A 12,274-nucleotide genomic window follows, 5' to 3' on the forward strand; every position below is an offset into this window, starting at 1 on the left:
GCACTTTTAAGAAAGTTAATGTTCAATTTTAGAGAACGACTGGATGGTTCGAGTAACAGTATAATTTTAGCACTTACAGATCCGACAGTGAGTGGTTCCCGTTACTCATCCAGTCTCAGAAAGCACTGGTTAAAGTGTTTGTGTATTTATTGATTTATTTTAAGTAATTGTGTTTTATGTATATTATGGTTTTATATTTTTACAAATGCTTTATATACTTATTTATACATATATTTAATGGTTTATACCTTGTGTGTGTGTGTGTGTGTGTTGTGTGTGTGTGTGTGTGTGTGTGTGTGTGTGTGTGTGTGTGTGTGTGTGTGTGTGTGTGTGGGAGTTGTGTGTTTTTTTTCTTGTCTTGTTTTTATGGACATGAAGTCTGCCAATAAAGATTTAATTGAATTGATTATGAAGTTATTGAGCTGCACATACGTTACGACTTGCTTAAGTTCGAGGTCACAGCGTCTGTAGAGCAGCTGGAACATAATGAAGTCTACAAGGTTAAAGTTTTCTCTTCAGTTATTGTTCTTTCTGCTGCTTGGTTTGATGGATCTGAGAGCTTTTGTTTTTATTATTGTTATTATAATTATCATGAATATTTTACTCTCTAGAAGCTTTAAAATAGTGTTTGTGTTTGAAAAAATTGATTTAAGAATTGAACAGAAACATCTGTCCTTCTGAAAATCACCCAAAGGCCCGGAGACAAAGTCAAAGGATGCAACCTGTAACTTTCTCTTCCTTCATGTCAGGACCATCATCCATGATTTATATAAAATGCATATAGCAACAGTAGCACTTTAGTTTGGACTTTATGATTTCTGTAACTGGAAAATATTATTTTGTTTAAAGACAGAAGTGACCGCATAGTTGCAACATCAAAGGGAAATATTAATTAATTAGCATCAAGTATATTTGTTGCTTAAGCGTTTGCACTATAACTTAAGTAGGATTATAACTTTTAAGGAAGGAAAGATTTCAGATATTTAGTTCACTGCTTCAGTTATTTTATATGAAATTAAAACATTTACGTTGGTCAAATATGATGCTCTAAATCAAATAAAAGTTTGAAAATAAATGATGTATTTTTAAATGCTGCAACAAATGTTCACAAAAAGTAACTATAATTAAAACCAGTTAAACAAAATCAAATGTTTGAATCATGCTTAACCAAATGCCAGGCTGGAGAGCTGAACCTAAAGTATACGTAGAAAGATTTCAACATCTGAGCAGTTTTTAATGTTTTTATCACATATAAATGTCACAGCAGTGGGTCCTGGCCCAATGCTTTGTGTTTTTGGTTTTCTTTGACTCTTGTTTTTCTTGGTTTTTGTTCTTCTTATTTATCAGGCTCTCAGTAATCTTAGTTCTCCCTCCCTCAGTGTTCATTTCAGCCTGTGTTTAGTTTCTGTTCCCGTGTCCCACGTTTCATCGTTTCATGTCGAGTCAGCCCTGTCTCTCTGTTTCCTGTGTCTCCCCAGTCAGCCCCGCCTCCCTCGGGCACTCATGTGTGATACAGAGTAATAAACCTGACTACATTTGCTACACTCTCTTTATTACCTGTTACTTTAAAATTCATACACTAATTATGTCTGCCCATCTCTCTAATGTGAAGGTCAAAGGTCAACATCCCAGTGACATAAGAATAATCCCAAAGGGGCAAAGGCAGCGGTTAATTTAGCACATTTAGCATTAAGGGTACAGCAAGGATATACTTTTACTTATTGTGGCAGGGGTGTGGTCTCTGGCCTGCTGCAGTGGAGGCTGGTGGCGGGACGTTGGACGGCACAGGTGAGGGTGATGGAGCTCATGACTCTCCCCTTTATAGTGACGGAGGAGACTGGCGTGGGGGAAGCGTGTAGTGGAGGAAGCCGAGGAGAGAGCTGGTTTCTGGCTACAAAGACGGCGTCAAACCAGAAAAGATTGCTCGTGGTCAAATAATGTGTCAATCACCTGTGAATCAAACTGTGTGTGGCTCAGTTCATGTCACAGTGTTGTTTAGTATATCTTCACTTGTCTCACTCTCCTTCTGTTCTGTCCATCAGGACGATCCTCAGCGCTTACACAGATCCTCCATCGATGTTTTGGATCCAATCAGTGATCAGTTCTACGAGGAGGCCTGGATGTTCACCAGCGCTCGCTACACCTCCATCTACCAGAAGGTGAGTGTACTCCTTTGTACTCAGATTAACATTTTACTTCTTAAAATACATTTTCATATATGAGCTTTCTATTATTTCATGGGCCATTTAATCAATATTAAAATTACAAGCATATCAACAAAGGTGAAGCTGGTTTTTTCCACTTGCTGTCACACAGTCATGGAGGAATACAATAAATACATAATCAGTCATAGATCCTGAACAATGACATTAAAAGAAAGTCTGTGGCTCTAAAAACTAAACAGTATAAAGACATGCTCCAAGCTGCTGTTTCTCTCCTACTCCTCTAGGTTTTCCACTGTCGGCCATCCAGCGATGCTGGAGGGCTACCTGGCCAATGCTGGCCTACACAAAGAGGTCCCGGCTCGGAGGAGCTGAAGAAGATCCTTGCCTTCCTCGTCAGTTTCCTCTTCAGTTCCTATCCCAACAAAACCTTCTTGCACCTATTAGCTCCAAAGAGGCTATGGTGCCCGTGGAGGTCTGGACCTGAGGCCTGTGCTCATCACGTGGATAGAAAACACTCTGACACCATTCTGGAGGTCTGATGGGACTCTGACCAAAACACAGATGAAATAAAACTTGTGGCTGGAGCTTTTAAAATTACTTTTTCACCTCATAGATTAATGCTCATGATTGCATGTTAGCAAGACAGCATCTCCCCAAGGTGAAACTCTCAGGAGACATTTACTCTTAAACTGTAATCTGGTTGAGACTACTTGAGGAGATCTTAGTAGCGAGTATGTGGATTTAGTCTCTTCACCAACAGCAGACAGACCCATGCCAAGAAAGCAGACATGTTCTCAAAGAAAGCCGAGAGCAGAGATTGGAAAAAGCTAAAAAGAAAAAGCTGCAGCTTCAGACGACTATCTGCCTGTAAGGCTGAAAAAGTCCAGTTACGCTCTATTTTGGAAAAGCTCCCAGTTTTGGTAACCTGGACTTTTATTTCCCCTCTTCTGCTACAGATGTTGACTGTGACCTCAGAGGCCAACTGGACCACACAGCTGCAGCAGGAGTGAGGGAGAGGAGTCTTCATCCAGCTTCAAAGAAAACATCCAGGTAAAGTGACGTGGATCAGCGGATAAAGCCGTCTCCACTTTCAAAGGAGATCCTCTGAGAGAGAGACTCTCTGAGCCATTTTAGCCTCAAATTATAGGACTTTATAGTACAGCAACACTTTTAAAGGACAAAAATAACATAAACTGTGACTGTAATACAAACAAAGTATTGCATGTGTTTTTAAAAGTGTTCCTCCGATGGGCAGGATATCACTATTAGACTGTCCCACCAGCCAACTTCAACAAGAGACCACAGCAGCATTCAGTGATCAGCACAGATGTTCCTCTAACACTCAGCATCTGATCCCTGTTGGTCTGTGTGCTTCTGCTTTTGCTCAGTTAGAAACCCTGCAGCAACCCGACCCAAAACTGTGTCTTCTTGTTGGCCTCAACGTTGAAGTGTCAAACGTCCAACATCTGGAAAGGAAACCACGCCAGTGTACTGTGATGTTTCACCAACATGTGGCAGACGCTGGTCCTGCCTTTCATGCTGACATCAGCAGAGAGCCCCGCCTACCTCAAAGCCTCCCCTGTCATGTATTGATCAGGATGATTATGAAGATGAGCGAGTGCAAATAAGACTGTAAAAGTCCACGAGCAGAATGTTTGGATGCTTTCTAATGATTCATGAATATCATGAGAGTGTTTGTGTGTTTTGTCTTTTCTTTGCTGACGTTTGTTACTAACAAAGACAATTTACGCTCTGTGTGTGTTTTCATCCTTACCAGCCGCACTCTAACTGCAATGAAGGAAACAAACTGTAGAAATGGTCGACTCAGTGACTTCATAAAATATTGAAGTGGTTCAGGTAGAGCCAGTTTTTAAATGACCATGAACACTGAGCGTATTGTATCTGTACAGCATGTTTTTCTATTAGACAGATTTGTAACAGAGGCCTTGCTCTCAGTAAGTTTGAAATCCTTTTCTGATTTCTTTTGTAATCTCTGATCTTTGTGTATCCTGCTCAGTTTGCATGCTGCCTGTAGGAGTTTCTGTCTTTGTATTTGAAGAGAATTCATTGAATATACTCAGCTGCTTCCCTTTGGTGCCTCACACATCACTGAAGTTTTTCAGTGTCCAGTTATTTGTTTTTAATAGCTGTTTGAATTCTCTGTATGTTTGACCCTGTAGACTGTTTAATGGACTGCTCGTCTTCCTGTTTGTAACCACTGCCTGTTTAGGACTAAAGATTTGGATTTTTGACTTTAACACAGCCTCTGCGTGTCGTCCCTTTGTGTCCTCGTCCTCTGTGAATGTGCCACAGATGTTTCCATGATAATAACTAGAGATGGACCGATCCGATATTACGTATCGGTCCGATACTGACCTAAATTACTGGATCGGATATCGGAGAAAAATAAAAAATGTAATCTGATCCATTAAATATCACGAAAGCACCTCACGCAACACGCTGTAACACGCCTCAGAACGTTAGCACGTCGGAGCAGTATGCATCATGTGATAGAGCAGCTGTGGCATGCGGGACCTGTCGGTGGTCTGGATAGCATGTGGAGCTTCGCTAGCAACCTGGCATTTCATCTCCGACAAAGTTATCCCCAAGAGAAGTAAAGCAAGTGTGTAAGTCCATCTCTGAATGTTTGTAAAGCATTCCTGCGTTAAGCTTAACAAACGATATATGGAGCGACTGCCTCTCGCTCTCCGGCTGCTACTTCAATCGTGAAACTGATTAAATGATCAGCTGATCGGCTTTTCTGTCGCGAGTCCGTCTCTCTTGTTTGTTTTTGGCCCACTTTGCACCAGAAAGAGGAAACCAGCGGCTGAACAACAGCAGCACATTTAAGCTTGATAAGCTGTTGTTAGAATTTATTTAATATTACTTTGTATGCCAGGATCCTTTTCTACGTAGCTGACGGCTGGTAACTGTTGTAACAGCGGTCTGGCGAGGAAGGAGCGGCTAGCCGGTGTGGAGGTGTGGAGGTTAGCCGGATAACACGGAGCCAGTCGGTTAGATCCAATAACAGACCTTTATTCGCCGTCAGCAACATTACACTTTATAAGCCAGGTCTCCTCGGCTGTACTCGTCCGAACCTACATACGCGGGGATTGGTACCGCCAGCGCCAGCTTGTCACAACAGTAAGTAAGGTGTTTTCTTGGAGCATGGAACATGGGCAGCATGGAATGGCTGCCGCTAACAACTCACACACCCACTAGGAGACCCCCACAGCTACTACAATAGTTGGGCAACCCCCCCTAGTGGTGCTATAACCCAAAAGGTTTGTTACACTGTGCAGGGGCGGATCTAGCAAAGTTTAGCCAGGGGGGCCGATAGGGCATTAACAGGGAAAAGGGGGCACAAAGACATACTTTTCTTTCTTATTCTCATTTAAAATGTCGAGCTTTTAATAAATAATTATCTGACACCCAAAGTTTTAATTTGATGTAAAATGAATAGAAGTCAATTACTGTATATAGTGACTATTAAGTCTAATATATATACCAATACCCTAGTAAGCTATAGTACTTTTTACTTTGGGAAGGTACCATCTGTGCAGTCTGCAATTTTGTTGAAGAAAGATGTTGAATCTATTTAATATTTCTTGAAAAGTAATTGATTTCTGTGCATTTTTTTTCACACTGCATCAAATTAAGGTTGATTACGTCGATTAAGCATCATGAGGTGGCGCGTGAAGGGTGGTTCCCTATTTTTTATTTATTTATTTTTGTTGTTGCTGGGAGTTGGAACCCTATTAGTTAGGTTGCTTAATATTTACGCTAAGTACTCTTTAAAATACCAGAATAGGGAGGATGGTGTAGGTCTAAGTTTATTAGATTGATCAGTATTGCTGAACTATGAAATATTTTTTTTGTATACAGGTATAACAGAATAGCTTTAGTGTAGTTGTTGTTTTAAACTTGAGTATGAACTTGCAGACTTTCAAAATGCAGCAAGATATTTTAAAAAACAGTTTTGTTGATTAAAAAACACTATATCGGATTCATATCGGTATCGGCAGATATCCAAATTTATGATATCGGTATCGGACATAAAAAAGTGGTATCGTGCCATCTCTAATAATAACACAGCTTTCCCACAGTGGCTTGCAGCAGCATTTATTCACAGCACATTTGAGAAAGGTTCAGATTAACTCGATGAGTTTATATTCAGAATGATTCTGACAGTGGGCCACTGTGAATTGTGATCTTTCATCAGGTCAATGTTTAAGTTCAGTATTTCAAAGCAGGAGCTATGAACAGTCATCATGTTGGCATTATTGATTGCAGTTATGTTGATTGCAGTTATTTACATCAGACTTCTTCTCTGAGATAAGAGCACCATTTGTGGGAAAGATGACAGTATTTCCAGGCTGGATGCTGTTTGCAGGGAGAACTGAATGAAAGTCTCCTGCACCTCAGCGCTGAGGTCCACACCTGTGAACACAGATGAGGTCAATCTGCTGCAGCACGTAGAGCTTTACTGATCAGCAGGTTCAAAGGATTCAGCAGAGCGTAGAGTCAGAGCTAAATGCCACATCACCATAGAGTTTGTTAACAACAGCTTTCTTTGCCCTTTGTCTCGATGGACTGAATCAGGGATACTCGTCATACTTCACCTCAACCACGTCACTGAGAGACCCCAGCCTGACACAGCAGCAGAGATGATGAAAGCAGAAACAGCAAACAGATGCTTCAGTTGTGTTTCTCTCTGTGTGTGCGCTCACGCCCACTTGTGTGTGTGAACTTTCCACGTACCTCAGCTTGTTTCTCCAACATGAGCCATCAGGGCTGAAAAACATCACTAACACATGAATTCTTTCTCTTTTTGTTATCACCTGTGATCATGTGTCTCATGTTTCTGTCATTCACCAGTTCTTGTATAGTTACGTGTAACTAGACTTCTGTGGGACGTAAATGATTGTTTTGTATGCAGATCTGTACAAAGGATGTAAACACTTGATTACAAAGGAGATCTCAGCTGTGTTGTGATGGATGGACTTCAACGTATTTGTTAAAAAAGAGAATAAAGCAAAGTGTTTTAGCTGTTTGGGAGTTTTTGTTTGATTCGATTCAGTTTTATTTCTATGGAGTCAAATAATAACAAAGGCTCTAGAACAGCCCTGAGTTTGTCCAGGTGACACTCCTCTGAAGAACAAAGACAAAGAGGAAGAAGGGGATTCGTTTTCAAGTCTTGTTTCTTTCAAAATAAAAGCTGAAATGTTTTGGAAGCATGATAATATTTCAGCCAGGATGCCGTCTCCAAGGAGACCTGCACCTCAGCGCTGACCTCCACATCACGCCCTGTGAAAGCACAGATATAAATCTGCTGCAGTGAGAAGAACTTTACCCAACACAAGTGTAGAAGTAGACATTTGACTTTACCTACAACCTGTTAACAACAAAGCTTTCATTGCCTCTGTTGTTGATGTCATGTAGGACTAATCATACTTCACATCAGCCATGCACACGTCAGAGGATCTCCAGGCTTTCAGTAATAAAGCCAAGCAGATGATGTGAACATAGCAATAGTAAAACATGCATCATAATCAGCTGTATGTGTCGACTATGTGGCACCTCAGTCTTGTTGGCATGAAGAAAAGTTGTGTAACATGTAGCATAAGGGCTGCAAAGACATCATGTAGACAGCAGTCGTCTGTTAGTCGTAACGTATCTCCTGTTAAAGAGTTAAATGTGCGTTCTCCATCTCTGTCCTCTCACAGCTCGCCGTATACCAACTCCAGCTGTCGTAACCATGGCTGTGCCCATCAACACGCTGAAGCTGAGACACCACCCGTCACTATGGCGACTCCAATAGGGTTACCTGTCAGCTGTGGACGCATGAAAGGAAAACAGCAGAAACACAGACATGTTTACTGGAACATTTCCTATTGACAGCTTTATGGAAAAGTGGGTTTAAACACTTTTCTATGTTTTATTTTGTTTATTTATGGATTTATTGTGAAAGGAATTTCAAAGGTTTAATTTGACCTTTCCCCTGTTTTTCATACAGACTGGAGACGAATGGATGGTGCTTTCTTTGTTTGTCTAAAGATAATGAATAAAACTCCACAGACATCTTAAACCACCCTCCTTTCTATATATTTTGTTATATAAATGGAAAGTATATAAGACACAAACTGAGCTTATATGATACTAAGGACCCTGGAGGTCAGTCCACCTTTATAATTCAGCACAGCCTGGAGTCTCTTAGTCAAGCTTGTTTGTGTTTTCTGTGAGGAAGTTTTCAGCAGCAGCTCTTTTCTTGGATGTTGGTTCCCTTTGTTTCCATCCTCTGTTAAGATGTTTCAGTAATGTTGAGGTCTGGGGAGGCCAATCCATGGCTGACGTCCTGTGATGCTGCATTAGCAGTTTGTTCATAGTGAAAAATGAAGCCACTGCCAATCAGACATTTGCACAGTGGATCAACTTCTGATGGTACTGTCCTGAATTCCACACCTATAATATGTTTGCACATACTGATGAATATGTGCAGCTGATTTTCAGTCCAGTTCCTGTGTGACAGACGCCAGTCTTTCTGCCTGTGTCCTTCCTTAACAATAGAGCCATCCTTCCACTGAGACTGTTTCTGATGAGGCTTCACTGAGCAGTAGATGGATCCCTCAGCTCATCTAATCGTCCTATTTCTAACACATGACTGTCAGAAACTGTTAATCTGCTGCAGCTCTTTAACTCCTCCACTTCTTTTTTTGTAATCTCTTAGTTTCCTCATCTTTTAAGGTGGCACTGCACACCAGATCCAAAGTCAACATGCTGTTATATAATGGAGTTGAACCTGTAATGGAGTTTGATTTAAACCAATCAGCAATTAAGTGAATGATGATGAGCAAAGATGGTGGAGGTGGTGGATGAAGACCCGGACAGCTGTGGTTGGCTCCTCGTATAGAGCAGAGTGAGGTTGTGTTTGCACATTATTATAAAACCATGTTCACCATATATTTTAGCTGCAGACAATAACATGATTTCTTTGCTGTGGTGATTTTATTCCACTTTGGTAAAATGGAAAACCATCATTTCTTGCTGTAATTCACACATTATTCCAAGAGCCTCAACACAAGCCTTGTAGTCCGACCATATATAGACAAATCAATAGTTGTGTTTGTAACAGCTCATGAACATGAATCGTTCCACATTACTTTAAAATCATTGTAAACTAAACTGGAATAAATGAGTGTTTATATATAGTTTTGTCTCAGCTGTTCATACACAGTGTTTCAGTTCTTATCAGAGTCCCACCGTCTCACTGTGGTGAACCTTTAGCTCTGTTGTAAGCGTGTTGTTAGACCAGCTTTCCCTCATTTAAAAATAATCTCTCATTAGAAATGGACATGATGTCTAAGACATAGAAATGCTTATTATGGGTTCACTTGATGTCACTGAAAAGATGCACATGGGTAACGTGCAGGCCGTCCAGCTCCGAGGTTTATCTCCTCACCTCGAGTCTGCGACACTCTCTCCGTGTCCTCTCAGATAAGGGCGCGCACATTTCTGCACGATCTTCTAAATTACAAAGAGCGATTCACAAAACAGAAGCTCACAAAACACTCATCACAAACCAAAAATGGCTCCACTGAGCGTCAAACTGTCACCAGAATTTACTGATAATCTAAAGACTCACAGAACTCATTTTGTCTCATTGTGTCTTAGTTTGAGACATAAGTGCATGATCATAATACTGTGTAGTTAGATGAGACAGAGCTGATGCTTGCTCTTAATTATCCTCTTCATGTTTCCCGAGCCTCAGCAGTGGAAGCTACCATGGATAGAAAGACTATGACTCATCTTAAATCTCAAATCTTTGTCTCCAAAGAGCTGCTGATGTGTCCGATATGATCCACAAGCTTAAACTAGGATTATAAGTGTGTGCAGTGATGTGTGTGAAACCTCTGAGGACTCACACGTGTGTGCTTCAGCCCACACACACATATGAAGCACTGCGACCTCACACAGAAGTGTTTTACACATCCAACCTGAATCCTGATCATTTCTACAGTTTATTAAGTTCAGCTTCACCTGAACATCAGTGATGAAGCTGCTCTGACTCCATCACAGCTCACAGCTGTTGGAATGAGTCAAACAATGAAGAAGGTTCAGAAACAGCTGATGATTTTACAGAAACATGATGCAAACATGAAAATGGACACATGATTTTTTATTAACAGACACCGTTTATGTTTCACTGTGCATGACGTCATCAACACTGACACCAGGGGGCGCTCATCACCAGCCTGAGGAAGTGTGATAATGGGGGGAGACGCAGTGTTGTGTGTACTACAGTCGGACAGAAGGAAAAACTTCCTCCTGAAAACATTTTCATCCTTCCCAAAAGTGTTTGAGTCAAATGTTACAAATATATAAATACAATAAAACACAGGGTCTTACATAAAATTAGTGATGCAGTTGTGCACTGAGCACCTTTCCAATGTTCCTTCCTCAGATGAGTCCAGCTGCTGAACACATTAACATCTGTATGTAAATGTAGCCGAGAACCAACCTGAGCACTGCTGGGAAAATACAAAGGCAACCATCAAAGTGCTGTATTATCTTATTTATTCTGAATGTTGACTTAGATCCACACCACGATTTATGAAACTATAGAACTAAAATAACAACAATCGTCTGCTTCTTTAAAATTTCTTTCATTACATCAAACCAGTGAAAACTGAAAAAAACAAAGAGCTGTTAGCATGTTTAGACCAACTTTGAGACAGAGACTGTAAAGTTCTGCACTTTAAATCCTGCCTGTGTTCCTGCAAATGATTCACACTGAAAGTATCTTAGTTTAGTATTGAGTGAGCCACAAAGCAGCCTGATAGCTTTAAAACAGTAAAAGTAAATGAAATTGACAGTTTCAGTGTAGCTGGATCTATTTTTGGGGGGTCATGAACCCCGTAACCCCGCCTGGTCCTGAGGTCAAATCCACCATCTTTGTTTCAGTGCTTCATGTTCTCTCGTGTCTGTGTGCGTCCTCTCCGGTACTCCGGCTTCCTCCCACAGTCCAAACACATGCAGTTAGTGGGGTCAGGTTAGCTGTGAGTGGTTGTGTCTCTGTGTTATTCCACCTTAATAAATGACTTCCTGTTAGCATGAAGTGCTTCTGTAGGACTGATGTCATTTTCATGGTTGGATCATTTAAATGAAGCTGGACTCAGATGCAGTAAATAAGCTGATTGATCATTAATGAATAAAGCTGGTCAAACACATCACGTGGACACGTGATTGTGTGTTGTAGTATTGATCCCAATGCTGGTATCAGTCCTGGATCAATAACACTGGATGGATGCGTTCAGCATGGAGCCCTGAGCTGTGTTACAGACAAACATGGAAACTGACAGGTCTGTGTCATTCACAGTCTGTAACACTTCTAAACAACAGAGGCTGACCCAAGTGCCTCAGAGCCAGGCACGCTCACATCACAGCTCTCTAAATAAGCCAGTTTCAAAATAAGAGCTGAAAGCTGTGTTTGCTTGTGTTAGCTCATTATTGTGGAGACTAACATTCAGTGATCATGTGTTCAGACTCATAATGATTACTCTCAGAAATCCTGATCTTTGTATTTACTGTGTGTTGGATCAATAACTGAGATTCATGGTATCACACAGCTGTGCTGCTGCTGATGTCAGCACATCTGGAACAATACGAGGTATCTGCTACCAGACTGAGCAGGACGTGAGACCTGTGGACTGTTTAAAGCTGTCCCTCCACAGCTCACTCAGACCTGATCCACACCTCAGTGATATTCTCTGACTTCCTCAGTAGAGACAGAAACCATTCAGATCTGGGACCATCAGCTGACTGATGATGTCACACAGACTGTGTTTTTCAGGAACAGTGATTCTGATGTGAGCCTGCTAGCTGACAGCAGACCTGATGAAAGCACATGTTCACATCTGTGAGGACAGACTGGACTCTTTGACTGCACCTTGGTTCTCCTCAGAGGTCTGTACAGGAGCATGTCCACCCCCACTGAAGATCTCAGTCACTGTGAAACATAGAAAGCTGCTTGTGTGGCCTCTGCCTCACGTGTAGATACAGCTACAGGTTTCTCTGTCAGTCAGACTGAAACAGTGTCCTGATGCTGCATC

General features: G+C 41.3%; 1 protein-coding gene across 4 annotated transcripts; it reads left to right on the top strand.

The window, feature by feature from the left end:
* The first annotated feature begins 1,289 nt into the window (after nt 1-1,289).
* On the top strand, nt 1,290-4,427 carry LOC113010157 (phospholipase D1-like). Of its 4 annotated transcripts, none has more exons than XR_003270285.1 (4): nt 1,290-2,159; nt 2,450-3,032; nt 3,122-3,215; nt 3,554-4,427. XR_003270285.1 is itself a non-coding variant. In XM_026149075.1 (4 exons), the coding sequence occupies exons 1-3, from the start codon at nt 1,938-1,940 to the stop codon at nt 3,173-3,175; spliced, it is 525 nt and encodes a 174-aa protein (XP_026004860.1). In that variant the 5' UTR covers nt 1,290-1,937; the 3' UTR covers nt 3,176-3,215; nt 3,554-4,427. The 4 variants fall into 4 exon arrangements, 2 of the variants coding, with proteins under 2 accessions (XP_026004860.1, XP_026004861.1); XM_026149075.1 differs by having other exon boundaries at nt 2,450-2,698; XM_026149076.1 differs by having other exon boundaries at nt 2,450-2,698; nt 3,558-4,427.
* Nucleotides 4,428-12,274: the final 7,847 nt, after the last annotated feature.

The sequence above is a fragment of the Astatotilapia calliptera genome, chromosome 18 (genome assembly GCF_900246225.1).
Source record: "Astatotilapia calliptera chromosome 18, fAstCal1.2, whole genome shotgun sequence".
NCBI classification, from domain to species: Eukaryota; Metazoa; Chordata; class Actinopteri; order Cichliformes; family Cichlidae; genus Astatotilapia; species Astatotilapia calliptera.

What these genes read in the sequence shown, in the direction of transcription:
- LOC113010157 (XM_026149075.1), top strand. Translation starts at nt 1,938, where the DNA reads ATGTGTCAATCACCTGTGAATCAAACTGTGTGTGGCTCAGTTCATGTC. An exon ending in ACACCTCCATCTACCAGAAG is followed by an intron (nt 2,160 to 2,449) that starts GTGAGTGTACTC and finishes CTACTCCTCTAG; the next exon opens with GTTTTCCACTGTCGGCCATC. An exon ending in ACTCTGACACCATTCTGGAG is followed by an intron (nt 2,699 to 3,121) that starts GTCTGATGGGAC and finishes CTTCTGCTACAG; the next exon opens with ATGTTGACTGTGACCTCAGA.